At 39.9% G+C, this 27181-nt stretch overlaps 1 protein-coding gene across 1 annotated transcript in view; it reads left to right on the top strand.

The window, feature by feature from the left end:
* The window catches only part of EXOSC7 (exosome component 7), a 112605-nt gene extending 87143 nt beyond the window's left edge, over positions 1 to 25462 (top strand). Inside the window, exons 6-8 of the mRNA XM_026717815.2 lie at positions 21844 to 21964; positions 22576 to 22731; positions 24483 to 25462. Coding sequence (XP_026573600.1) covers positions 21844 to 21964; positions 22576 to 22731; positions 24483 to 24587 — 382 coding nt within the window. The 3' untranslated portion in view covers positions 24588 to 25462. The remainder of the gene's footprint in view (positions 1 to 21843; positions 21965 to 22575; positions 22732 to 24482) is intronic.
* Positions 25463 to 27181: the final 1719 nt, after the last annotated feature.

Here is a 27181-nt window from a genome sequence, read left to right as displayed (position 1 = left end):
TAAAGAGATATATTCTCTTTTGTTTATTTCAAAAAATTCTTTCTTTATCATTTCATTTTATCATTTCAATATATTCTTAATATGGTATTGTTAAATGTCCATCTTCCAATTTTTCTCTTTCCTTTCCATTTAATTTGAATGGGATTATGGTCAGCCCATAGATTTGGCAAAATCTCGATCCTTTCAATATTCTCCATATGGTCCATCCATATCTGATCTATTTTGGACCAAGAGTGGTAGGCATTCAAAAAAAAAGGTTTATTGTTTTTTATTTGGATTTAATTCTCTCTACACATCTTTCAAGTTAAGTTCTCTTACCATATTATTAAAAGACAAAGGGAGTATTCTCCTTTCCTTTTTTTTTTTTTTTTTTGGAAGTTCTATAATCTTTCTCTTTCTCTGGGACTGCATTATGGTCTCCTACAATGCATACATTAGCATTCTCAAATTCTATTATCTTATGCTGAAGCCTATTATAAAAGTCTTTTTGGTTTGTATTCGGGGCATATATTGTAACTAATAATATCTTTTTCTGATTTACATTTATTTCTATAAAGAGCATCCTCCCTTCTTGATCTTTGTATATTTGTTTATGTTGCAACCAATCCTTTACATATACTACAATACCCCTTTTTTTTGTTTGCAAGTACTGAGTACATTTTACCCAAATTTATATTCTTTAAGAGGTCTGATTGATTATCTGGAATATGCACTTCTTGGATACAAGTTATGTCAGCGTTTTGTTTTTTAAGTTTCTCAAATATCTGTTTTCTTTTTGATGATAGATTTAAACCATCGATATTGACTGAAAATAAAGTGATTTCTCTATCAGTGTCATTGACTGTGTGAGGCATTTCTCGTTTCATTTCTTGTTCTAGGCTCTCTTTTTCTTAGTCTGTTGCCTTCCCCTTCTTTTCTAAGATTTTGGGGTTCAGAGTGTGAATCAGATTCTTTTTCTCCAGAGAGTTGTTCCTCTTGGCTTCTTGTATTTAGGTCATCTCTACTTTCTTGTTCTTCCTCGGGTCCTAGGTGTCATTCACGAAATTCCTGTGCTTTTTCAATTGTATCAATTTTATATTTTTTGTTCTGTCACGAAACTAAAAGCCCCCCTTGGGTGAGCCACCTAAGTGGAATACCATTTCTAATAAGTTAAGTTGATAAAAATTGGTAGTCCCTTCTCTGCTCTCTGACTCTCCTAGGTATTTGTTTCAGTGTAACCACTTCATGATCTTTGTATACAAGTGGTTCATCTTTGGTCTTACTATAGAGCAGGTCTCGTGTTTATCTTCCTCGCAAATCGAATATGAACCTCTCAGGGTAGTCTATGTCTCCTTGCATAGTGTGTATATATTCTGTAGAACTCGTCTACATCATTTTCAATGTCCAGTTTGGGTTTCTGTAAAGCTGCCGTTATCAGATTTGTCATAATTGCATGTAAATCTTCCTTTTTGTCTTCCACCACATTTTGGAACCTAAGATGAAATGATGCCTTCTCTAATTCCATATGTACCATCGAATCCCGGAGTTCACAGTAGAGCATTTTCCAGTTTTATTCTGAATCCTCTAATTTCTTCTACACCATCTCCATTCTTGCCTCTACTAAATTTAATTTCTGTTCATTTTTTATCACTTTTTCCTGCATCTTTCCAATCTTACTATTCAAATTTTGTATTTCATTTTTCACTTGTCCTATTTCAGTTTTCATCTCTGTTTTCCTATCTTCATGGTTCCTTGCTATCAATTCGTGTGTTTTTGCCATCATTTCCTGCATCATAGTGAGCGTTGCCTGTACTGTCTGCAGGCTTTGAGCTGAACTAGTTTTTTCTGCCAGTAGCATCGCATCTATGGATCTCTGCCCCATAGGTGCAGATGTCGTTGTAGTTTTCTTTCCTGATTTTACATTTGTAGTTGATGTTGTCGCCATTTTAACTATCTGTAGCAGCTCTTTCCAATCTACCATCAACTATCCCTAGTAGAGCACTATTTTCCTCTCCTTTTCAGTTCAATAGTAATATTAATACATATATTATTATATTATTAATTACCAAAATTCTATTATGGAAAATCACAATCAGCTCTTATTTGTATTTTTTCTTATTGAACTTATTCAACTATTACAATACTTAAGAGAATTCAATATTAATCAAATACAGATCTATTTACTCACAAAATCAACAGTCTTATATGCTTAATTAATTAATTTAAAGCAGCCAATTCATTAAAGTAATTAAATTCTTATCTATATATAAATATCAATTTATCTATTTCTTTAAAGTTCTTAGTTATATGCTTACCTCAGAATAAAAATACCTCAATTTCTTACTATATGATTATTATTTGAAGGTCTGAGTTCTATATTTATACAACACACTTTCATTTGTCTGGTTATTCAAAAATTATTAACCAGTGTTCTTAACTCAATATTCTAACACATATATATCTATTAAGATTATGTTTTACCAATATTATTTAGTTACATCTATGATTGACCAGTTGAATGATGTCCATGGATCATCTCCTCCTCCTCCTCCTCCTCCTCCTCCTCCTCCTCCTCCTCCTCCTCCTCCTCCTCCTCCTCCTCCTCCTCCTCCTCCTCCTCCTCCTCCTCCTTTTTTGATAAATGTCCTCTTCAAATTTGCACAGTCACTTCCACCATTTCATTTCTCCTTTCTATTTTAGCTTCTTCTTCTTCTTGCTCCTTTATTCTTTTTCTCCACACAGTCCTAGTTCCAATTATAAATCTTAGTTATCTTATCTCTTCCTTTTTTCTTTATCACAGTTATCAGACAAATATAGCAATTATAAGGTTTCTTTCTTCAATCCTTTCCTTAAATCTATTAAAGTGTCAATTGTCCTCTTTTCAAGTTTTTACTCTCAGCTGTTCTTCCGATCTCTCTGTCTCACTTGGACATGTCACTGTCACTTTCTCTTTCTCCCCACAATTCTCAAGCGTCAATCGCCAAAAAATATAGTTATACAACCCCCTTTTCAACTCCCAAAGTAAAAGTAAACAGTGTTGTCTCACCCTTCAGCTCCTCCGTTTTCAGTGTTCCATTACTTAGCATAAATTACTGCCGTTTCTTTAGTTAGTGCTCCTTCCGATATTTCTGCCGCTTCGGTGCACTGTTCAGTTTGGTGTTTCAATTTTCAATTTCCCTTTGTAGTATAAATCAGTATTCTGGAAATCTTCTTTAAGTTCACCTTTCCACTACTCAATTTGCTGTTCTCCACTCTTTTACTTCCTTCCTTCTTCTTTAAGCTGCTGGGCTGCCACGTCTATGGTTCCGATCTGTATGATCTCCCTCTTCTGCTGCTGGATTTTGGGGGATTCTCTTGTAATCTCTGGGATCGCAGCACCTCCCCGAGATCTCCAGGTCTTCCCCTTTCATCTGTCTACCCCTCCGAGGTCCGACACACTCCTGGAAGCCACCAAACAGCAAAAATCGGAGCTTTTCAGAGCGGTGATCTGCTCCTCAGCTCCACATCAACGCAGCGCCCAGCTGGAAGCCAGAAAGATTTATTTACTTTTAATGAATTAAAGTAGTTACCCAAATCCTGTAACTCTTTTGAGCTCCCTAGCTTTGCCAAATAGTCTGATTCAGAATATCATCTAGTCCTAGGGGTGGGGGTGGATGAGTAGAAAGCCCCAGCTTCCTTGATACCAACCTCCTCACCATCTGGAGACAATGTTACAACAGGAGAAAGAGAAGGAAGTGACATTGCAGATGATCATGCAAGGAATTCAGAAGATTGAGCAAAAAATTAAAAAGACAGATGAGAAAGTGAAAAATATTCAACAGATGATGAAATATGAAGACAGATTCAAAAAAATTGAAGAAGAAGATATACAAAGATATAAGAAAATTGGAGAGATTGATACTCGATTGAGCGATGTTGAGAAGGGCAGGAGTGAACCATTGGGGTGGGAAATCGATAGATCAGAATTTTATTTGAGATTTCAAAATGTGGAAGAATTTTGCTGAAATAATGACAGAAATACTGGCAGAAGCGTTAGAGAAAGAGACAAAGAGAAGATGATGGATGGGATGGATGAAGTGTTCCATGTCTATACAAGATATGCAATGAGAAACAAGTTACCAAGGGAAGTACATATAAGATTTACCAAGAAGATAATCAAAACACAGATATTACAGGTGGCAAGAGAGAAAACATTAAATATAAAGAGAAAGAAATTGTGGTACTAAAACAAGTACCAAGAAGAGTAAGAGAGATGAGAAGAGAATATACATTTTTGACTAAAGAGTTATTTAAAAGAGGAATAAACTATAGATGGTTGATGCCAGAAGGCCTCTTGTTCACTTGGCAGGAACAAAGACACAGAATTGATACAGTCAGAAAAGCGGGGTTATTCTACTTAGAATTTTTTAGAGGAAAGGAGGAAGAAAAAGAAAAGAAGAGTCACTAATTGAATTTCAAGAGGAGTGTAAAGCAGTAATTGAAAAGGAAAAAGAAGAAGGTGCAGTAGGCGGTGAACCCAGAGAGCAACGAGAATTAAGATCTACTAGAGCAATAAAACCCTCTTATAAAGCTTAACATGGATGAAAGGAAATTGATTACAATTAACATAAACGGACTTAATTTGGCTGCTAAAAGAAGAAAAGTATTTCATATATTAGAGAAATTAAAATTGGATATAATTTGTTTACAAGAAGTACATATTTAAAAACAACATGAATATATATTGAAACAAAAAAAAATAGGGAAATTATTCACGTCACTGACACAATCAAAAAAAGAGGCATGGTCTTATATATTAGAGATACAATTGCGGCAGAATTAATTTATACAGATGACGACGAGAGGATTTTGATGGTGGAAATAATGGACAATAATGTCCCAAACACTTTTAATTGCAATTTATGCTCCAAATGATAATCAAGAAGAATTTTACAGAAACTTACATATGAAAATAATTGAATTGGACTATGTTAATATTTGTTTGATGGGAGACCTTAATGGAATAATTAAAGATCAGTTGGACTATAAAACACAGAAATCAACAAAGAAAGCTAGAAAGATATTACCAAAATCTTTCTTTTGAATGATAGAAGAATTAAACTTAAAAGATACACGGAGAGAGAGAAATGTGGAAAGTAAGCAATATACTTTTTACTCAAACAGACATGCATCCTGGTCTAGAATAGATATATGGATGTCAGCAGAACTACTTACTAATATACGAGAAATTGAAATAGAACCAAGCACTTGGGCAGACCACAATCCAATGACAGTTATTTGGAAAGGATATAAGGGGAGATCTAGATGGACTTTAAATAATACGATATTAAAAGAAAAAGACTTTAAACAGAAAATAGAGAAAGAATTGGTTTTCTTTTTTAAAGAACATAGAAAAGAGGATACGTCTTTACAGAATGTCTGGGACACGATGAAGGCCTATACAAGAGGTTTGATAATTGACTATATAAGGAAAAGAAATATAAAACAGAAAAAGACTTTTAAAACTTTGGAGGATGACTATGAGAGACTCGAAAAAGATTTACAGATGTTCCCACAAAAAAAGACATTAAGAATAAAATGGATATAATTAATCATAAAATGGGACTAATGGAAAAAGAGGAATTAGCACAAAAAATTAAAAATGCTAAACAGAATTACTTTGAAGATGCAAACAAACTAGGCAGATGGTTAGCCTATAAATTGAGAAAGGAAAGAAAATCAAGAAGGATTAATCAATTAATAAATGAAGAAGGACATGTTTGCTATGGAAATGAGGAGAAGAAAAAAATCATACCAAATTACTATGGAAAACTGTATTTTCAAGAGAATATTCAAGAAGAAAAAGTTAAGCAATATTTACAGAAAGCGATTTTACCTCAGATACCTAAAGACACTGAAATAATTCCAGAAGAGAACATAACGATGATGGAACTAACAGAAGCTTTGAAAAAACAGAATGTTGGAAAAGCACCAGGTCCAGATGGATTGCCAGTGGAATTTTACAAGACTTTCCAGGAAATACTGAATCTCCATCTGTTAGAAGTTATGAATGAAGTTATGTTAAAGAAAAGAATACCCAAAACATGGTCAGAAGCATATATTACACTTATACGGAAGGAGGATACAGACCTGCAACAAGTTAAAAATTATAGACCTATATCCCTATTAAATTCAGATTATAAAATCTTCGCTTCAATTTTGGCAGAAAGACTGAAAAGATACTTAAATAACTTTATATATGTTGATCAAAATGGATTCCTGCCAAAGAGACAAATCAAAGATAATGTGAGAATTATTTTGTACACTTTGGAATATTATGAGGCACATCCTGAAAAGCAAATGGCTTTGATGTTTCTAGATGCACAAAAAGGCCTTTGACAACGTGAGTTGGTGATTTATGTTATTGTAATTGGAACAAATGGGCTTTGGTAAAAAATTTATTCAAGCCATTGAAACGTTAAATTATGAACAAACTACAAAGATTATGATAAATGGAGAATTAACAGAATCTATAGATATAAGAAAAGGGACAAGACAAGGTTGTCCACTGTCGCCTCTGCTGTTTGTGTTAACTTTGGAAGTGTTGAATAGGAATATTAGAGAAGAAAGAGAAATAAAAGGAATGAAAATTAAAAAGGAAGAATATAAATTACAAGCTTTTGCAGATGATCTGGCATTCATACTAGAGGATCCATTGGAAACAGCACCTAAATTAATAGAAAAGATAGAAGAATATGGAAAAGTAGCAGGTTTGAAAATAAAGATAAAACAAAGATATTAACAAAAATATGTTAGCAAGACGAAAGAAAGAGTTGGAAGAAACTTTAGAAATACAGGTAAATAAGGTTAAGTATTTAGGGATATATATTACACCAAGGTGTAGCACACTGAAGGAGGACAATTATATTAAATTCAAACAGCAGATTGCGACAGATTTGGCAAAATGGGAAAATTTACAATTATCATTGATTGGAAGAATATCTACAATTAAGATGAATGTGTTGCCTAGAATTCTGTATTTATTCCAGGCAATTCCAGTCCAACTAGGGAAAGAGGTTTTTGAAGACCTAAATAGAACTGTGTTGAAATATATTTGGCAGAGAAAGAAAGCAAGAATAAAACTTAAACTGCTACAAGATGCAAAAATAAGAGGAGGGTTTGCCTTGCCTAACTGGAAGCTCTATTACCAGGCAACAAGTTTGATGTGCGTAAAGGAATGGATAACATTAAGAAACACTATTGACTTTAGAAGGGCATAATTTGCTGCTAGGATGGCATGCTTTCCTTTGGTATAAGAGAACTAAAACATAGGGGTACTTTAGAAGACATTATATTCGAGAGGCACTGTTTTTGAACTGGGAGAAGACAAAAGGACAATATTATTTAAAAATTCTATTATGGATATCTGTTATGACTCCCCTTCAAAATTCAAACGAACAAAACAGAAAGCAGCCGTTTCACAATTAAATCAAACGGAAAGAAGTCTTACAAGATAACAGCTGTCAGAAACCACAGCATAAATCTTTACTCTGTCCGGCAAACCAGTCCTGGCAATAAATCTCCAGTCTCAGAGCTTCTTGCTCTAACGTCCTCACTCAAATAGTCATTTTGTTCCTGGCAAAATGTACCAGCCCAGCTGTGTCCTTTTATACTCATTGAGGCAATGTGCTAATTTACTGACTCGCTCTCCTCATTCACTCCAGCTGATTTTGCCTTCTCAACCGTCTTCTATTTTTTACAATTAACCACAAATTTTCCAAGTTCTCATCTCCACTAGAAGACTCTCTCAAAACTTCCCTGTCAGCCATTCCCGGCTGTTGATCAGATAAGGAACCAGAGGAGGTCAAAGGTCCTGACAATTCTAATACATCAGGTCTGTCGTCCCTTTGTCACGTCCATCTCCTCATCCTGGTTATCAGTCCAATCACTAAGCCAGGCCGGCTCATATTTTTCTGCCATGACCTCCTCACTTGAACTCATATCAGTCACAGAAGCTGAATCCAAGCCCGGAGCCACAGCACTATCCCTCACCGCAGGGCCCTTCCCCCGGGTCTGACGATCCGGATGCGGTTTTGAAGGGAAACGTTCATGAAAGTCCCAAATGATGTCTGGAGCATGAACTGCAGACGCATCCGTCCATGAGCAAATTTCTGAGTCATCCACTCTCCTCCCGACTAAATACTGGAAACGACCCTTGAGCCAACGCGAATCAGTAACTCTGACCACCGTGTCATCAACCTCCGCCTCCTCACAGGGCGTTGATGGGGAAGTCGTACCAGCTGGAGCACGCAGAGGACAGTCCGGGGAGTCAGGAACCAAAAGAGAGCAATGGAATACAGGGTGAATACGCATGGAGCGCGGTAAGGTGAGCCGGTATGCCACAGGGTTGATAACTGCCTCAATCGGGAATGGACCGATGAAACGATGATCCAATTTCCTAATTGGGCGATCGATCCGAAGGTGTTTCATGGACAACCACACTTTGTCACCCACAGCTAACGGAGGCGGTGCTCGGCGTGACTGGTCCGCAAACCGTTTACAGTCCTCTTTTGCTCGTTCAAGTTGTTGCCTTACTAAACGGTGGACCGCTTGCAGTTCCTCCAGAAAATCTTGTGTCTCAGGAACCGGTGAATCCATCCAAGTTAATGGGAAGAAGCACGGATGATAACCTACATTCGCGAAAAATGGCGTTACCCGAGTGGAGGTGTGCTGCGAGTTATTAAAAGCGAATTCTGCCAATGGGAGGTATTTCGCCCAATCGCTTTGTCGCTGATTAACAAAACACCTCAAATATTGGGTAAGAATGCCAATCACCTTCTCAGTCCCGCCATCAGTTTCCGGATGGTGTGCTGACGCTAAGCACACCTGAACTTGTAGCGCTGCCATTAACTGTTTCCAAAACTGCACAGTAAACTGAACCCCACGATCAGAAACCACTCTATCTGGCAGTCCATGCAGACGAAAGATATGCTGTAAAAATAGCTGGGCCGTAGAGCGGGATGAAGGTAATCTCTGACAGGGAATGAAATGAGCCATTTTAGTAAGCATATCAACTATCACGAGCACCGTCGTGAAGCCCGACGAGGATGGTAAATGCATGAGAAAGTCCATGGAGATCATTCCCCATGGTCTGCCCAGAGTCAGCAATGGTTGGAGGAGTCCAGGGGGCGCACCCGACGCCGCTTTCGCTTGCCTACACTGGACACAAGAAGCGACGTAAGAGAACACATCGTGATGAACCTGAGGCCACCAAAAAGTCCGGGTGACCAAATGCAAGGTTTTATAAAATCCAAAATGGCCAGCAGCGGGGTTATCATGACATTGTGTCATGATGAGAGCTCTCAACGACCTGGTAGGTACGTATAATAAACCCCGATGTCGGAGCAAGTCCTCTTCAATGGACCATGGAGAATCAGGTCCGACGTCCCCCTGTCTTTGCTGCGTCCACGCATCCAATCGTTGTGCCTCTCGTATGCGAGCCCGCAAGTCTACTGGATCTTGCAGTATGGCCAAGGATTCTGGTGGTAACACCGTTCGTAAAGAAAGAGGATCCTTGGGACCGATATACTCGGGCTTCTGAGACAACGCGTCTGCCCTCCGATTCTGTCCACTCGGAACATAAGTAACGGAGAAATTGAACCTGGCAAAAAACAACGACCACCGAATCTGGCATTGGTTCAATTTCTTAGCTGTGGTCAAATGTTCCAAGTTTCGGTGATCTGTCCGAACCTCTACCTTGTGCCGAGCCCACTCTAAATGATGTCTCCAGGTCTCAAAAGCAGCCTTAATGGCCAACAACTCCTTTTCCCAGATGGTGTAGTTGCGCTCTGAAGCTGTGAGCTTCCTAGAATAGTATGCGCACGGGAAAAGAGGCGCGCCATCCTTCGAAGCTTGTAACAGTACCGCTCCGATAGCGACATTAGAGGCATCTGTCTCGACCACAAATGGACGATTCGGATCAGGATGCCTCAATATCGGCTCGGCTACAAACGCTTTCTTTAAAATGTCAAAAGCCTGTTGTTGCAGGCCCCCCCACACAAACGGGACCTTCTTACGGAGGAGCTGAGTTATGGGGTCCATTACTTTAGCAAAGTCCAGGATAAAAGTCTGATAGTAGTTGGTGAATCCCAAAAGATGTTGGACGTCCTTGACTCGACGAGGGGCTTCCCAACTACACAATGCCTCAACCTTTTTAGGGTCCATAGCAATGCCCTCGGGAGAAATGATGTGCCCTAAAAACTCTATCGACGACTGAAAAAAGAAACACTTCTCCAGTTTCGCATAGAGCTTATGCTCCCGAAGACGCTGCAGCACTTGACGGACCTGATGAAGGTGGTGATCCCAGGACCGAGAGTAGATTAAAATATCATCCAGATACACCACGACAAACCGATCCAGCATGTCCCGAAAAATGTCGTTCATCAAATGCTGGAATACAGCGGGAGCGTTGGTTAGACCAAATGGCATGACGGTGTACTCGAAATGACCATAACGAGTGCCAAACGCCATCTTCCACTCATCCCCCTTGCGCATCCGAACCAGGTTGTAAACCCCACGCAGATCGAGTTTAGTGAAGATAGTAGCCTCCTGCAACCGCTCCATCAATTCCGGAATGAGCGGTAAGGGATAGCTATTCCTCACGGTGAGAGAGTTTAGACATCTATAATCACAACAGAGATGCAGTTCTCCCGACTTCTTCTTAACAAAAAGAACGGGAGCCGAAAGAGGGGACGACGAGGATCGAATAAATCCCCGAGCTAAGTTTTTATCCAAAAACTCTCGGAGTGCAACCAACTCGGGCTCCGACATGGAGTATAATCTCCCCTTTGGCAATGGAGCGTCCGGTATCAGGTCCAGGGGACAATCATAAGTACAATGTGGGGGTAAACGGTCTGCCTCCTGTTCGCTGAAAACATCGGAGAAGTCCGACAGCTCCGAAGGAATTGAGACAGCAGGAGCGGCAATATCTTGGCCAGCGCAAACATGCCTCAGGTGGTCCACACATTGTAGGCTTGGAAAAGAAATGGCGTTCTGCGACCAAGCCACCAACGGATCGTGCAAACACAACCAGGACATTCCGAGCACCAAAGGGAGATGGAGGTTCGAGGTGACATAAAAACTTATCGCCTCCTCATGATCCCCAATAAGCATACGCACTGGCTGAGTAGCGCAGCAAATGGGTCCCGACTTGAGTTCACGCCCATCTACGGTTTCCACCTTAATGGGTGGATTCACAGGAATCAAAGGAATTCCAAAATGTTTAACAAAAGCACAGTCCATAAAGCTGGTTGTAGCCCCTGAATCCACCAGCGCAACGGCAGGAATTCCTTCCTTCTGGGACTGTAAGAAGATACACGTGTCCAAAAGTAAATGCCGAGGAGGACCAGGATTTACTTCAGCAATTTGGGATGGGGGTGGAGGATGTGCCCGACCTAGGGTTTCCCTGAGGTCGGGCCTACCCCGTTTCCCAACGGGCCAGGAGTGGTTTCAGACACAGGTCTGCGAGTCCTTCTCCGAGTGCAGGAATTTGCAAAATGTCCCGGACCCCCGCAATAAAGGCACAAGCCTTCCTGGAACCTTCTCGAACGTTCTCCACCGTTAAGCGAGGGCGGAGTGCGCCTAACTCCATCGGCTCCTCAGCATTAACCGTGGGTTGGAAAACTCTCGGTGGCGTGGGTTGTGCGAGAAAACGAAGATGGTTCCATAACGAGCCGTTTGCGTCCCACGTTGGTATAAACGAGCTTCAATTCGTAAGCACTGAACTATCAATGCATCCAAAGTTAAAGCCCCCTCTGCATGGACCAGCTCATCTTTGATGGCATCAGACAAGCCTTCCTGGAATGCAGCCATATGAGCAGTTCGTTCCAGTTAGAGTCCATACACAGCAAACGAAATTCTGCAATGTATTCCTGCAGGGAACGTTTCCCCTGATTAATGTCCCGTAACCGTCTGTCCACAGTTTGTATCTTAATTGGGTTCTCAAACATCACTCTCATTTGTTGGAGAAAACCCTGGAAATTGTTCAACAACGGGCTATCTTGAACTAACAAGGGAGTAGCCCAATTAGCAGCTTGCCCGGTTAATAAACTGATCATAAATCCTACTTTAGACCGGTCAGTTGGGAAGTCTTCAGGCCTCAGAGAGATAAACAATTGGCATTGACCCATAAATGCCGGGAACCTGTCCATTTGCTCAGAAAATTTCTCCGGCATGGATACTGGGCTTTTCCTCACAGGGGGGGCAGGGGGAACAGCAGCAGGGCTTGATAAGCTGGAAACATAATTCAGCAATTGTGTTACCTGATTCTGAAGCGTCACATTGCTTTGCAGTAGCTGATTAATTTGTTGTTGTTGCTGCTCTACCAAACGCTGCAGTTGATTTGAATCCATCTTGCTTTAAAGATGGTTTGTTTGGGCCAGGAACAATAATGTTATGACTCCCCTTCAAAATTCAAATGAACAAAACAGAAAGCAGCCGTTTCACAATTAAATCAAACGGAAAGAAGTCTTACAAGATAACGGCTGGCAGAAACCACAGCGTAAATCTTTACTCTGTCCGGCAAACCAGTCCTGGCAATAAATCTCCAGTCTCAGAGCTTCTTGCTCTAACGTCCTCACTCAAATAGTCACTTTGTTCCTGGCAAAATGTACCAGCCCAGCTGTGTCCTTTTATACTCATTGAGGCAATGTGCTAATTTACTGACTCGCTCTCCTCATTCGCTCCAGCTGATTTTGCCTTCTCAACCGTCTTCTATTTTTTACATTTAACCACAAATTTTCCAAGTTCTCATCTCCACTAGAAGACTCTCTCAAAACTTCCCTGTCAGCCATTCCCAGCTGTTGATCAGATAAGGAACCAGAGGAGGTCAAAGGTCCTGACAATTCTAATACATCAGGTCTGTCGTCCTTTGTCACGTCCATCTCCTTATCCTGGTAATCAGTCCAATCAGTAAGCCAGGCTGGCTCATATTTTTCTGCCATGACCTCCTCACTTGAACTCATATCAGTCACAGAAGCTGAATCCAAGCCCGGAGCCACAACAGATATCTACTATTGAAGCTTTTTCCTGTCCAGTAATATATAAAAAGGAACAAACAGTTAGATATGGTGAGATACTGAATGAAAAGGGTGAACTTAAATCTATGCAAGCATTGGAAGAACAAGGTGTAAAAATGAATTGGTTTTCATATTTGCAAGTACAATCTAGATTTGATGAATATTTTAAAACAGAAGGTTTTTATGATAAGTTCACTGATTTAGATAAAATTTGATGGGTACTGATGAAAAGGTAATTTAAAAACTTTATGGCCATTTATTAGAATTTAAACTGGAAGAAGAACAAGTTAAAGAAATGATGATTGCTTTGGGGGGAAATTTTGGATATGGGATTGATTTAGAGAAGTGGCAAAAATTGTGGTCTCAAAATTATAAAATGACAATGTCAACTGTGTTGTGGCCCCAACTCCCGAGCCTAGGCTGTCAGAGGAAGAGGACCTGGAAGATGAGGGGGAGGAACTGACAATGCCTTCCTCCCCAGGACCTTCCTCCCTGCCAATGCCTTCCTTCCTAGGACCTCCCTCCCTGCCAATGCCTTCCTCCCGGGTAATGCCTCAGGTTCCATCAGACAACCGAGAAGAACAGCCTGAGATGAATCAAGAGGAAGGCATGTCGGAGCAGCCCCTGACAGGGAGTGAAGAGGAGGAGTCTTGGCTCAACCCCAAGCAGCGTCGTAGGGAGGAATGTGTGCAGCAACGTAGGAAGTGTAGGAGAGTCAGAGAGTGAGCTGAGTCATTGAGCCACACCCCACAGGGGATAAAAGTGGGTATGCTTTCTCCTTAAACTTTGTACGGGACAAAGTTTAACTTACTTTAGACTTTATTCGTGACTATGTTGGAAGAACAATTGTTTTGTGAATTGCCTTGTGCTTTATGAAGTAAAAGACCCATTTCTCTCTGTGTGAATAAGACTTTGATTTACAACTGCTGCCAGCTCGGACTTGGCAGGCAGGATGTAGTGGGATGCCAAGAATGTTATCAGTTACAGAAGATTTGCTCTGCGAAGTTCGAGCTAGCTTGCCTGTTGGTGTTTGTGTGTGTATGTGTGTATAATCCCTTACCTTTTGGGGAAAAGGGAAGGGGAGACAGAACAATTTGCATATAAAGAAAATTTGTATAAGACTTTTTACAGGTGGCATCTACCCCCGATGAGAATTGCGAGAATGTTTTAAAATAAATTGGATAAATGTTGGAAGTGTCATCAGATACCTGGCTCATATTACCATTTGTGGTGGACGTGCTCGGATGCAAAAAAATAGTGGACTAAAATCCACACATGGTTGGAAAAAATGATAAAACAACATATAGACTTTAAACCAGATATTTTTTTATTGGGAATTATACCGGAAATATACAATAAAGAATTGAAGTATTTGATTGTAAATATTTAACAGCAGCTAGAATTATGTTTGCTAAGAATTGGAAAAATGATAAAATACCTATGCAGGAGGAAGTTATTAAGAAAATTATGGACTGTGCTGAAATGAGTAAATTGACATTTGAAATTAGAGAACAAGAAGATAAACAATTTTATATGATATGGGATTTGTTTTATCAATGGTTGGACAAAAAGACATGGTAATGTAATAGATTCAATGACTTTGTAATAGGTTTAATAGATAGATGTAAAATATAATATAGACATATATAACCATTGGATGAAAGTATAGTATAAATTTTAAAATAAAGTTTGAAATATCTCATATAAAGTGATAGAATAAATAGTTTGGTCATGGAGGATTAATAATTGATAAATATATAAGCATATGTTAGCTTGATAATGTGCAAATTTATATAAATTGAGAAATGATTACAAAAAGATAGCACAAAAGATTTGTAACCAACTGACAAACTGTATGAACATAAGAAGGAGGTGGTTTTTATGTTTTTATGTTTTGTTTGTATATGTTTGTCTTAAAAAATAAAAACTTTTTCCCAAAAAAAGATACAACACTCAGTGATAGTCATAGGTTACTAATAAGCAATTAAATCATATTAAGGAACAAATAAAGCAATATAAATTGTAAAGATGCAAGCAACAGAGTTATAGTTATAAGTTGGAAGAGATAGGTAACAGATAACAGATAATCAGAGTTGGAAGGGACCTTGTAGGTCATCTAGTCCAACCCCCCCACCCAAGCGGGACACCCTACACCATTTCTGGCAAATGGCAGTCCAATCTCTTCTTGAAAGTCTCAAGTAATGGAGCTCCCACAACTTCCGAGGGCAAGCTGTTCCATTGGTTGATTGTTCTCACTGTCAGAAAGTTTCTCCTTGTTTCCAGGTTAAATCTCTCCTTGTTCAGTTTCCATCCATTATTCCTTGTCTGGCCTACAGGCACTTTAGAAAATAGCTTGACCCCTTCCTCCCTGTGGCAGTCCCTCAAATATTGGAAGACTGCTATCATGTCTCCCCTGGTCCTTCTCTTTACTAGACTAGCCAAGCCCAGTTCCTGCAACCGTACATTGTATGTTTTAGCCTCCAGTCCCCTAATCATCCTGGTTGCTCTTCTCTGTACTTTTTCTAGAGTCTCAACATCTTTTTATAATGTGGTCTTACTAAGGCTGTATAGAGTGGTATTAGTACTTCCCATGATCTTGATTGTATCCTTCTGCTAATACAACTTAGAATTGCATTAGCTTTTTTGGTTGCTGCTGCACACTGCTGGCTCCTATTTAGCTGGTTGTCCACTAGGACTCCAAGGTCCCTCTCACAGTTACTGCTGTTGAGCCTGGTTTCACCCAGTCTATATGTGTACTTTTGGCTTTTCTTGTCTAAGTGTAGGACTTTACTTTTCTCTACATTGAATTTCATTTTGTTAGGTACGGCCCAGTTTTCTAGTCTGTCAAGATCCATCTGGATCTTGAGCCTATCTTCTTGCGTGTTACCTATTTCTGCCAGCTTAGCATCGTCTGCAAATTTGGTAAGTTCCCCTTCTATTCCCTCATCTAAATCGTTAATGAAGATATTGAAGAGTACTGGGCCTAAGACGGAACCTTGTGGCACCCCACTGCTTACTTCCCTCCATACAGACTTAGACCCATTAAGGACTACTTGTTGAGTACAGTTTGCCAGCCAGTTGCGAATCCATCTAGTGGTGGTGCTATCTATTCCACTTTTTTCTAGCTTACTAAGAAGTAGGTTGTGGTCTACTTTATCGAATACCTTGCTGAAATCTAAATATATTATGTCCACAGTATTTTGCTGGTCTACTAATTTAGTCACTGTGTTGAAGAATGACATAAGATTGGTTTGGCAAATAAGATTGGTTTAACAAACCCGTGCTGACTGCTAGTTATTACTTTACTTGTTTCTAGATGTTGGCAGATCTGTTTTTTTATTATCTTCTCCAGGTAATACGAGGAATGAGAAGAATATTAGTAATACAATCTTACTAAATAGTTTGACAGTGTTCTGGGAATTAGTTGTTTAGCAGAGTGATCACATTCAGGAAAAAACTGTCCTTATGTCTAGTTGTTCTGGTGTGCAGTGAGCTATAGCATCGTTTTGAGGGTAGAAGTTGAAATAATTTATGTCCGGGATGTGAGGAGTCTGTAGATATTTTCACAGCCCTCTTTTTGACTCATGCAGTATACAGGTCCTCAATGGAAGGCAGGTTTGTAGCAATTGTTTTTCTGCAATTCTAATTATCTGTTGAAGTCTTTGTCTGTCTTGTTTGGTTGCAGAGCCAAACCAGACAGTTATAGAGATGCAGATGATACTGTGTTGTCTAGTATTGTAAGAGGTGGTAGTATAGGAGAGTTTTCCTGAAATCTACCACCATTTCTACAATTTAGTTCAAGATTGTTCTGGTTGCACCACAAGGCTAGTTGTTCAACTTCCCGTCTATGCAGATTCATCATTGCTTCGAATGAGACCAATCACTGTTGTATCATCTGCAAAATTCAGTATTTTAACAGAGGGTTCCTTTGAGATGCAGTCATTGGTATATAGAGAGAAGTGGAGAGAGCACACAGCCCTGGGGAGCTTCTATGCTAATTGTACAGGTATCTGATGTAATTTTGCCTATTTTCACCTGCTACTTCCTGTCTGTTAGGAAACTTATAATCCATTTACAAGTGTGGTCAGGTACAGCTAACTGATTTAGTTTAGTTAGAAGAATATCTGGAATGATGGTATTAAATGCTGAGCTGAAGTCTGTAAAGAGGATCCTTGCATAGGTCTTTGGAGATTCAAGATGTTGTAGGATCTAGTGCAGAGTCATATTAACAGCATCATCTGTCTATCTATGTGCTCGGTAGGCAAATTACAAGGAGTCTAATAGTGGATCCATGATTGTTTTCCGGTGGGCCAGCACTAGTCTTTCAAAGGTCTTTGTTGTGGCTCGCCGGCAGCAAGTGCAGACAGCTGAGGTCTCTGACAGCGAGGATTCAGACAAGGAGCCTGCATGTGATGCAGGGATGGGGCCAGGACTATCGGAGAGTGGAATGCTGCCTTCGGAGGTTGTGGAGTCTGGCAGCAGTGATGAAGAGGGACCTGGGAAGCCTGTGCGCATGCTTGCAGGGCTGCTCGAAGGAAAGAGCAGCTGAAGCAGCACGGGCGACTTGGGAGTAAGGCTGGAAGGTCATGGCCCCTCCCATAAGGGATAAAAGCCAGCCTTCGTGGTTGGCTTCTTTGCAGGAAGCATTCTTTATGCTCAGAGTTCTCATCCTCCAGTTCTGGTTTGGGATATTTATCTGCAATTAGTCTTTTGTTCTTGGCAGCCTTTCGCAACCTTGAAAGGGGTTGCTCTTATCTGGGACAATTAGTTTGAAATGATTCTTGGCTGTGAATACATAGAATTCACAACGCTGCAGTAAAAGAGGTTTGTTTTATGAACAATTTGCATTTGTTTGATTTGAACAAGGCTTGGGTCAGAACAGTTTTCATAACTACAGATGTTAGAGCAACTGGTCTGAAATAATTCAATTCCTTGATGGAAGGTGTCTTTGGCACTGGGATGACAATAGAGCATTTGAAGCAAGAAAGAACATAGCACATCTCTAGTGATTTATTAAAGATGCAGGTGATTTATTAAAGATGCAGTTGGTCAGCACAAGCTTTTAAGGAAGAAGGACCTGGTGCTTTTCCTGACTTTTGTCTATAAAATAGACCTTGCACCTCATTCTCTGTAATCACCAGAGGTGTGGGCCCAACGGGATGGGGTAGGTTGCAGGAGGCTTGGCACAACACAATTATAAAATTGCATAAAACCATGTACTATAAGTTCACTGCCAGATCAAAGATTCAAGGTCAAACTATGAACCTGAGCTTTCAAGAGGGATTCTACCCCTTCCAACCTTGAATAAGAATTCCTGAACTAATGGTATTCCTAGCTTGTTTGACTTAGGCTTTAGTTTGCAGCCTACATATCCAGTTTCCCTAACTTCTTTGTAATGTGGTAAAAGTGGGAAAGAAAGGTTTAGCTATCACCTATGTATTAAGAGCATCAAAGCCAATAGCCTGAAGGATTATCTTCAGCATTTCCTTATATAAACTTGAATAGCAGGGATAAGATAGAGTGATATTATAGGTTAGTCTTCCCCAATTTGGATGTCCTCCAGATATATGGACCAGTTCTGATAATCTATTCCTCAAAATTCTGAAAGTTTAATCCATAAATAGGAACAGAACCCAGGTTGAGGAACAATACACAGCCACGCTATTGTCAAAAGCTCCAGAATTACCTTGTAAAGGAAGGAAGGAAGAATTTCTCAAGAAAAGTGTGGAGCCATGATAAAATTGTAAGGTCAAATCTTGTTCAAGCTTACTTAACTTGATTAAGTGGCTGATAATAAGTTAAATAGGCAAAATAGCTGATAATATGCTGCTGATAAAATTGATTTGTAATAGATTTAGTTAACTTATTTCATTTAGGAGAACCTAATACCACCATCACCCTACCAATAGTTGTAAGTACGGTATATATCATCTTTTCATTTAGTAAATTGCAGGGTGCGTCATCAAATAAAAATGCACATCTAAGGTAGATTATTGAAATTGACTCTACTCATACAAAATACTTACTTTAGTACAAATCACTAAACATGGAATTGTTACAGTATATTGAGCAAATGCATGTAATAGTTTAAATGGTTGATAATGCTTCATCTGCTGTGTGTATTAGAACTGCATGGATAATTCAGGGGGGCGTCTCTTGGAATATCAAACTGCCTACAATTTTAAAGGTTCAGTACAGTGAATTTGAAGCTCTTCCCAGAACAATTCTTCTTAATTGTCTTCTGTATATGCATGAACATGAACTTGGGAAGGTCCTCAAAGGAGCTGAGTCATATTTTCAGGAAAATACACTGCTCAAAAAAATAAAGGGAACACAAAAATAAGACATCCTAGATCTGAATGAATGAAATATTCTTATTAAATACATTGTTCATTACATAGTTGAATGTGCTGACAACAAAATCACACAAAAATTATCAATGGAAATCAAATTTAGCAACCCATGGAGGTCTGGATTTGGAGTTACACTCAAAATTAAAGTGGAAAAAAACACGACAGGCTGGTTCAACTTTGATGTAATGTCCTTAAAACAAGTCAAAATGAGGCTCAGTAGTGTGTGTGGCCTCCACGTGCCTGTATGACCTCCCTACAACACCTGGGCAAGCTCCTGATGAGGTGGCGGATGGTCTTCTGAGGGATCTCCTCCCACACCTGGACTAAAGCATCCCCCAAGTCCTGGACAGTCTGTGGTGCAACGTGGCATTGGTGGATGGAGCAAGACATGATGTCCCAGATGTGCCCAATTGGATTCAGGTCTGGGGAATGGGCGGGCCAGTCCATAGTATCAATGCCTTCATCTTGCAGGAACTGCTGACACACTCCAGCCACATGATGTCTCACATTGTCTTGCTTTAGGAGGAACCCAGGGCCAACACCATTACTGACCCACTGCCAAACCGGTCGTGCTGGAGGAGGATGAAGACAGCAGAATGTTCTCCATGGCATCTCCAAACCCTGTCACGTCTGTCACATGTGCTCAGTGTGAACCTGCTTTCATCTGTGAAGAGCACAGGGCACCAGTGGCAAATTTGCCAATCTTGGTGTTCTCTGGCAAATGCCAAACGTCCTGCAGGGTGTTGGGCTGTAAGCACAACACCCACCTGTGGACGTCGGGCCCTCATACCACCCTCATGAAGTCTGTTTCTGACCGTTTGAGCAGCCACATGCACATCTGTGGCCCGCTGGAGGTCATTTTGCAGGGCGCTGGCAGTGCTCCTCCTGTCCCTCCTTGCACAAAGGCGGAGGTAGCGGTCCTGATGCTGGGTTGTTTTCCTCCTTTGGCCTCCTCCACGTCTCCTGGTGTACTGGCCTGTCTCCTGGTAGTGCCTCCATGCTCTGGACACTACGCTGATAGACACAGCAAACCTTCTTGCCACAGCTCACATTGATGTGCCATCCTGGATGAGCTGCACTACCTGAGCCACTTGTGTGGGTTGTAGACTCCGTCTCATGCTACCACTAGAGTGAAAGCACCGCCAGCATTCAAAGGTGACCAAACCATCAGCCAGAAAGCATAGGAACTGAGAAGTGGTCTGTGATCACCACCTGCAGAACCACTCCTTTATTGGGGATGTCTTGCTAACTGCCTATGCTTTCCATCTGTTGTCTATTCCATTTGCACAACAGCATGTGAAATTGATTGTCAATCAGTGTTGCTACCTAAGTGGACAGTTTGACTTCACAGAAGTGTAATTGACTTGGAGTTACATTGTGTTGTTTAAGTGTTCCCTTTATTTTTTTTGAGCAGTATAACCACCTTAACACTATGAGGATTAGGGCTGTATTTGCAGCATTGCTATAAATAAGATATTTCTATGAATGTGTTAACATATTTTTATGTCATATGATACTGTCATATATGTTTTCTTTATTCATAGTATATAAAAAGCAAATGTGATATTGTCATTAGGCCTATTCACACATCACTAATTAATGATCAATTATCAGCAGTAGTATTTTATGTTAGCTCTCCAACACATGGAATTAGTTACCCAGTAACAAGTTAATGCTAGTTAATGTCAGTCTGTGCTCCATTCAAAATCCAAGAAAGAAATACTTAGACTCCATAGATTAGAGGGAAGATATCTTTTACTGGAATTCGAAGTGGAAGCTACAGGTAGAATTCTGAATCTGAGAAATTAGGCACACAGATCACATATACAAAGTGATGGAATTGTTCCCACCCCCCAAAGTTCAAAAGATTCTTCCAATTAAAAGTTCTGAATATGATCATGTGGGCATCTTCAGGTGGTGATGAGGCCTCTGTCCATTGACCTTGACATATTTTGATAAAGATTCGCAGCTGCGCAAAGGAAAGAAAGCTAAGCAAGGAAATAGAAACTTAAGAGCAGGAATTTATACTCCCCCCCACTCCTCATTTTTTCAACCCAAGAATGTAACACCTCCAGCTCTCTTCTCAGACACAACCCCTCCCCACATTACTCATGGCAGCCGAAAGATGCAAAGCAGTAGAAAAGATCTTGGAGGCTGACAGTTCAATGCTAACATAGGTTATAATAAACCTATATGTTTATTGTTATCCTGTATGTTTGGGACAGATAGGTAATATGGAATCTGTATCTGCACTTTTCACAGGAAGAATAATAAATTGTAAAGTGGCATGTTCACCACTTTATGTAATGGTTCGGTTATATAGTTAAACACAAAAGCAATTGTAATTTCCTTGCTTATTGCTTACGTTTGCTTACATTTGGTTGGGAGTTGGGTCCTACTTTAACAAAATATACAGGGATGTCACATTGTTCAATGGTCATTTCTGTTTTCTTTAGGATCCCCAAAGTACGTGTTTTGGAGGATGAAGGAGGACATGAAATTGAACTGTCTGATGATCCTTTTGACTGTATTCGACTCAGTGTTTATAACATTCCTTGTATTGTTACCTTAAGCAAAGTAAGTCTTACAAATTCAGAACTTTTCTTTTGATGCTTATTTTAAACTGAAAGTTGTGCAGAAAATTTGACTTGTGACCACAGCCTTGGAAAGTTCTTGGAAACCATATACAAGATATTTTGTTCTTATTTCTTCCTCAAGTAGAGACATTTCCTTTTTAGTCTTGAATTTTGTTTGTTCCTTCCTTAAACATCTTTGGGAAGCAGATTATTTATGAACATTTAGATATGTTATAACGTAAAATTAGGTATGCAGAAATGCAGAAGGTATGCTTATGAAACTCTTAAAATTCCTCTTTCAACTTCTGAGAGTTGAGAGTAAGTTGGCTTTTATGCTTAATGGAATATTAGACTTCATGTTTCCTCACTTCTAGTCCAGCAGCTTAATCACAGTGGCAAGCAGACTCTCAAATAGATCATATTAATACTTTGTTGTTGTAAGAAATATTGCATATTCTTGGGAATGTATTGTTTGTTGATCCCAAAATGAGTAGGAAATTTCTTTTTATTTGTCAACTCTATATTTATAATTTTACTCCCAGCCTTCATTAGAACTTGACCTAATGCCTCAACAGTTCAATACAGATATAGTATATATGCTTTTGTTTCCAGATTGGCTATAGGCATGTGGTCGACACCACTCTTCAGGAAGAAGCATGTTCCTTGGCTAGCCTCCTTATTTCTATAACAAGTCAGGGTGTTATCACTTGCATGAAAAAAGTGGGAAGAGGGAGCCTTGACCCAGAGAGCATTTTTGAGATGATGGAGGTAAGCAAGCACTGGACAGATGATTAGATTTAAAATTACAATGAGAATTCTGAAAAAAATCAGAAGTAAATCTTAAAAATTGAAACAACCACTCTATGTTATTTTAAAATCTAATTTTCAAAAATGCTTACATTTGCATGCACTTTTTATATAATGAAAAGCAATCTACAGTTATCATTGCTCACAGTTATCATTGTTCACTGATTGTTACAGTTATCATTGTTCACTCTCATTTAAACAACATTTAGAGTAAAATGTTATCAGTAATTCTCATTGTTCTTATTACTTTGAAATAATGCATTTAAGAATCAGGAACAACCTGCCTTGAGTTTTTTATAAAAATTATAAATGTGGGATAAAAATCAAATAAATAAACAAATAAATAAGTAATAAAATTAATTAGAAAGGATATTGTTCTGATTGTCACAAGAAGTGTAAAAAAAAGAAACCAGTTTGTAACTGCTTCATCATTCAGTCAAGTGGAGCATTGGACTCTACTGGCCCTGAGGCAAACATAACTTCACTTTTTTAATAAATCCCATATGCTTAGAAACATTTAGCATATAAACTTCATGCCAGCTTTTATTTATAGTGGCACTAAATTTCTATACTTTTTAACTTTATTTTTATCATTTTTGCCTATTTCCTAAGAGACTTACATTATATAGAAGAGGAATTATTGTTACTTTTCATGCAGTATTAGCATAATCCTATTGCTGTACCCCTAGATCCTATAGCCTCTATTATTTTTATCTTCTTCACAAACCATGTGCAAATCAAGAGGTTTGGAATACTGTTACAAAATAACAGCTTTTTCTGGTACGGTATTCTTCAAACTTGGCAATATTAAGATGTGTGGAATTCAACTCCCAGCCTCAGCTATTTAAAAATTTCCAAGTTTGAAAAACACTGCTCTAATGGGAATTTAAGATAGTTTATGACATTATTCTAATATAACTTTTCCTTATATTCTTCCTTTCTGGCTTATGGCAAAAGTTTTCATCAGCTGTAGACCAGACAATATGTCTTTCAGCATTTTGAAGGATAGCATTTTGTTTCACAAAATAGTAAATGAGGATCTAAGCCTACCCCCATATTAAGCAATATGCTTAAATGGATGTAAAGAAATTCTGCACATAGATGCTGAATTTACATGCATATAAATTCTGCATTTAAACTTACAACTATTTGACAATAATTTAAAGTTATGATGTCCTTGGAAAAAGTGACATTACCTGTATTCACACTTACGACCATTGCACCAAGCTGTGCAATCACATGATCGCAATTCAGCCACTTAGCAACTGGCTCATATTTATGATCGATGGAATGTCCCATAGTCACATGATCTTTTTTGCGAGTTTCTGGCAGAAACACTGATTGGGGAAACTGGATTCATTTGCTAACCTATTGATTCATTTAAAGACTGCTGTAATTTGCTTAATGATTGCTGTAAAAATTGTAAAATTCAACTCAACAACTTCAGTGACTTCCAACAGAAATTCAATCTCAATTGTGGTTGTCAGTCAAGAACTACCTATCGAATGATAAGCCAAAAAGTGATTAGGGATGGCTCTTACAAACATAATTTAGTTTATAATTTTTTCCCATTTTATATTTTATTCCAGTGAATTAATTTCAATAGAATAGCATACCTTGGCTATGAATATATAAAGAGAAACCTAGTGAATTTTGCTTCTTTTAATTCATTTGTGTTGTTTTATATAGTTTATTTTTCATTTGTATTCTAGACTGGAAAGAGAGTAGGCAAATTGCTGCACACATCCTTGCAAGCTATCTTAGATAAAGAAGAGAGTCTCGGAACAGCACGAAAAAAAGTTGGATTTTTGGGATGAGTTGCCATCATCAGTTTCAATCAATTGAATTTTTACTTAAAAGTGTGTGTTTATTGGTTTGTTTGTTTCTACAAAATCAAATATATTTTAAATAAAGAAAGGATTACTCATGTACACTTGTGTTAAGGGATCTTAAATATTTACAAAAAAAAAAAATTATAGTCCAACTCCACAAAAATGTACAAACACCATTTCATTTTACTTTCTATAAAGTCCAAGTCTTTGTCAACAGTTTCTGCACAGATCTGTCCACATGATATATTTAGTATCCTTGCCCATTTGAATACATGTTTTTCTTGTTCAATTTCAGATTCTAACATTGTTTTATATGGTATAATTTTTGTTTTATATTTGCCTTCCAATTTTTTTTATTGATTGCTTTTATTCTGTTCTTATTTTATGTTATTTTTCATTTTTGGAATTGACACTGAATATATCAATACTTTTAATAATATGACAAATATATTCAATTCTTGAATCTGCATTACCTAACCTCATTTTGACCCAGGGATATGTGGTGGGTGGAACACAAATAGAATAACAGACATGCATGCTCATAGGATCTATTCTTGTTAGCCCTAGATTTTCTAAAATCTAACCAAATGCTGTATGGACTAGTAGACTGATGTTGAAGACCTTAACACAGATTTGAATGCTTCAGAGTGAATATTCTGGTCTATCTAACAGAAATAATGGGTGTGTTTCTCCAAATTTCCTGTTCATAGAACTGAAATTATTGTCTGACCCATAATGGCTTGTTTACCATAGCAGCTGTTGCAATTATGGTTAGTGGAAATTTCCATGTGTGGCTGTGCCACGTTTTCATTGTCATGTATCCAGTACAGCAATAAACAGAAACATCTGTCAAGCAAAAAGCTCAGCCTCTATAAATATTTAATTTCACTTGTCTTATACATAAGCCCAGAAATTCAGTAGTTCACTAAAACTTAAGAGAAAACAAAATATCCTTCCCAATAGTTAAAATATTTTGCTTTAAGTCAGAATCTTAATTAGGACGACATACCTCTGAAAGGCTACACATAAGGGCCAGTGGAGATGACCATCCTTTTCTTTAAAAAAAATGTCCAGGTTTTAGTTTTAAAGCAATTACAGTCGGGTGGGATTCTACCGGTTTGCACCAGTTCAGTAGAACTGGTTGTTATGGTTCCTGGTAGTTCGGAGAACTGGTAAATCGGGCCTCTGGTTGGCCCTGCCCCTCTCTGCCCGCTTCCCCGCTCCCTACCCAGTCAGTCCCTATCACACATGCACAACATCGTGTGCATGCACAACATGCCTGCAGCCTGCTTTTGCCCAGCTGCTAGGCCAGCCATTGCTACCTGCCTTTTGCTGCAGCAAAGCAAAAAGTTTGCAAGTCCCCCTCCCTTTGCAAAATGGCTCCTGTGCAGCAGAGAAGCAGCCCAGTTGAATCCTGTTTCTCTCTGCTGCCCAGGAGGCATTTCCCAAAGGGAGGGGGACTTGCAAGCTTTTTGCTCTGCCGAGAGAGGCTCTCCCAACAAGAGCAGGTGAGAGAAGCAGCCCGGAGCCGACACAAGCCTCTCCACTGTTTCTCCCAGCTGATTTGATCTGCCTGCTCACAAGTAAGCCAGCAAGTCACGCTAGCCCTTCCCCCACTGTCCCCGGGCCTCCTCGAGCCTTGCCCAGCCATCTCTGAGGCTCCCTGAGCCTTGCCCAGCCATCTCAGGTGCTCCCCAGGCCTTGCCCAGCCATTTCCAGGACTCCCAGGCCTTTCCCAGCCTACCTATCTGCCCCCCATCCCTGGGCTTGGCTGGCTGGCTTCCCCACCAGCATGGCCCCATCCTACGAGTGGTGCTGGCTGGGGCCTACCTACCTGCCCCCCCATCCCCAGGCTCAGCTGGCTGGCTAAGCCACCACGTGACACTCTCCCAGCTCTCCCTATCACATGGTGGCTGTGGCATAGCAAGCTGCAGCTGCGGTGCTCCGACCAGTAGGACAACAGACCCAGCTGCCTCCTGTAAGCAGGGCTGTCACTGCAGCACCTCTGCCGCTTCCACCCATTTCTCCTGGGGCCAAAATGAAAGGAAGCAGGCAGAGGTGACAGAGGCATTGCGGCAATGGCCCTGCTTATGGGAGGCAGCCAGAGCCAGGTCTGCTGCCTCTGCCACCCATGGAGGTGTTTTGGGAGGGCTGGGGAGTGCTCAAAGCGCCACCACCGCTTATGGGAGGGTGCTGCTTATGGGAGGGCACCGCGATTGCTTACAGGAGGGCACTGCTTACAGGAGGGCACCACCACTACCACATACAGGAAGCAGCCAGAGCCAGGTCCACTGCCTCTGCCACCCATGGAGGTGTTTTGGAAGGGCTGGTGCCTGGGGGGTGCTCAAAGCATTGCTGCCGCTTAAGGAAGGCCACCACCGCCGCCTCTGCTTATGGGAGGCTGCTATTTATGGGAGGTTGCCGCTGCCACTGCTGCTTACGACGCCATCCCAGGTGAGTGTGTGTGACAGAGAGACAGAAAGAGAAGGAAGGAAGGAAGGAAGGAAGGAAGGAAGGAAGGAAGGAAGGAAGGAAGGAAGGAAGGAAGGAAGGAAGGAAGGAAAGAAAGAAAGAAAGAA

Source organism: Pseudonaja textilis, chromosome Z (assembly GCF_049901715.1).
Source record: "Pseudonaja textilis isolate UNSWEBS1 chromosome Z, rPseTex1.2, whole genome shotgun sequence".
Lineage (NCBI taxonomy): Eukaryota > Metazoa > Chordata > Lepidosauria > Squamata > Elapidae > Pseudonaja > Pseudonaja textilis.
The sequence above is the reverse complement of the archived record's forward strand: the minus strand, read 5'-3'. Positions and strand labels throughout refer to the sequence as shown.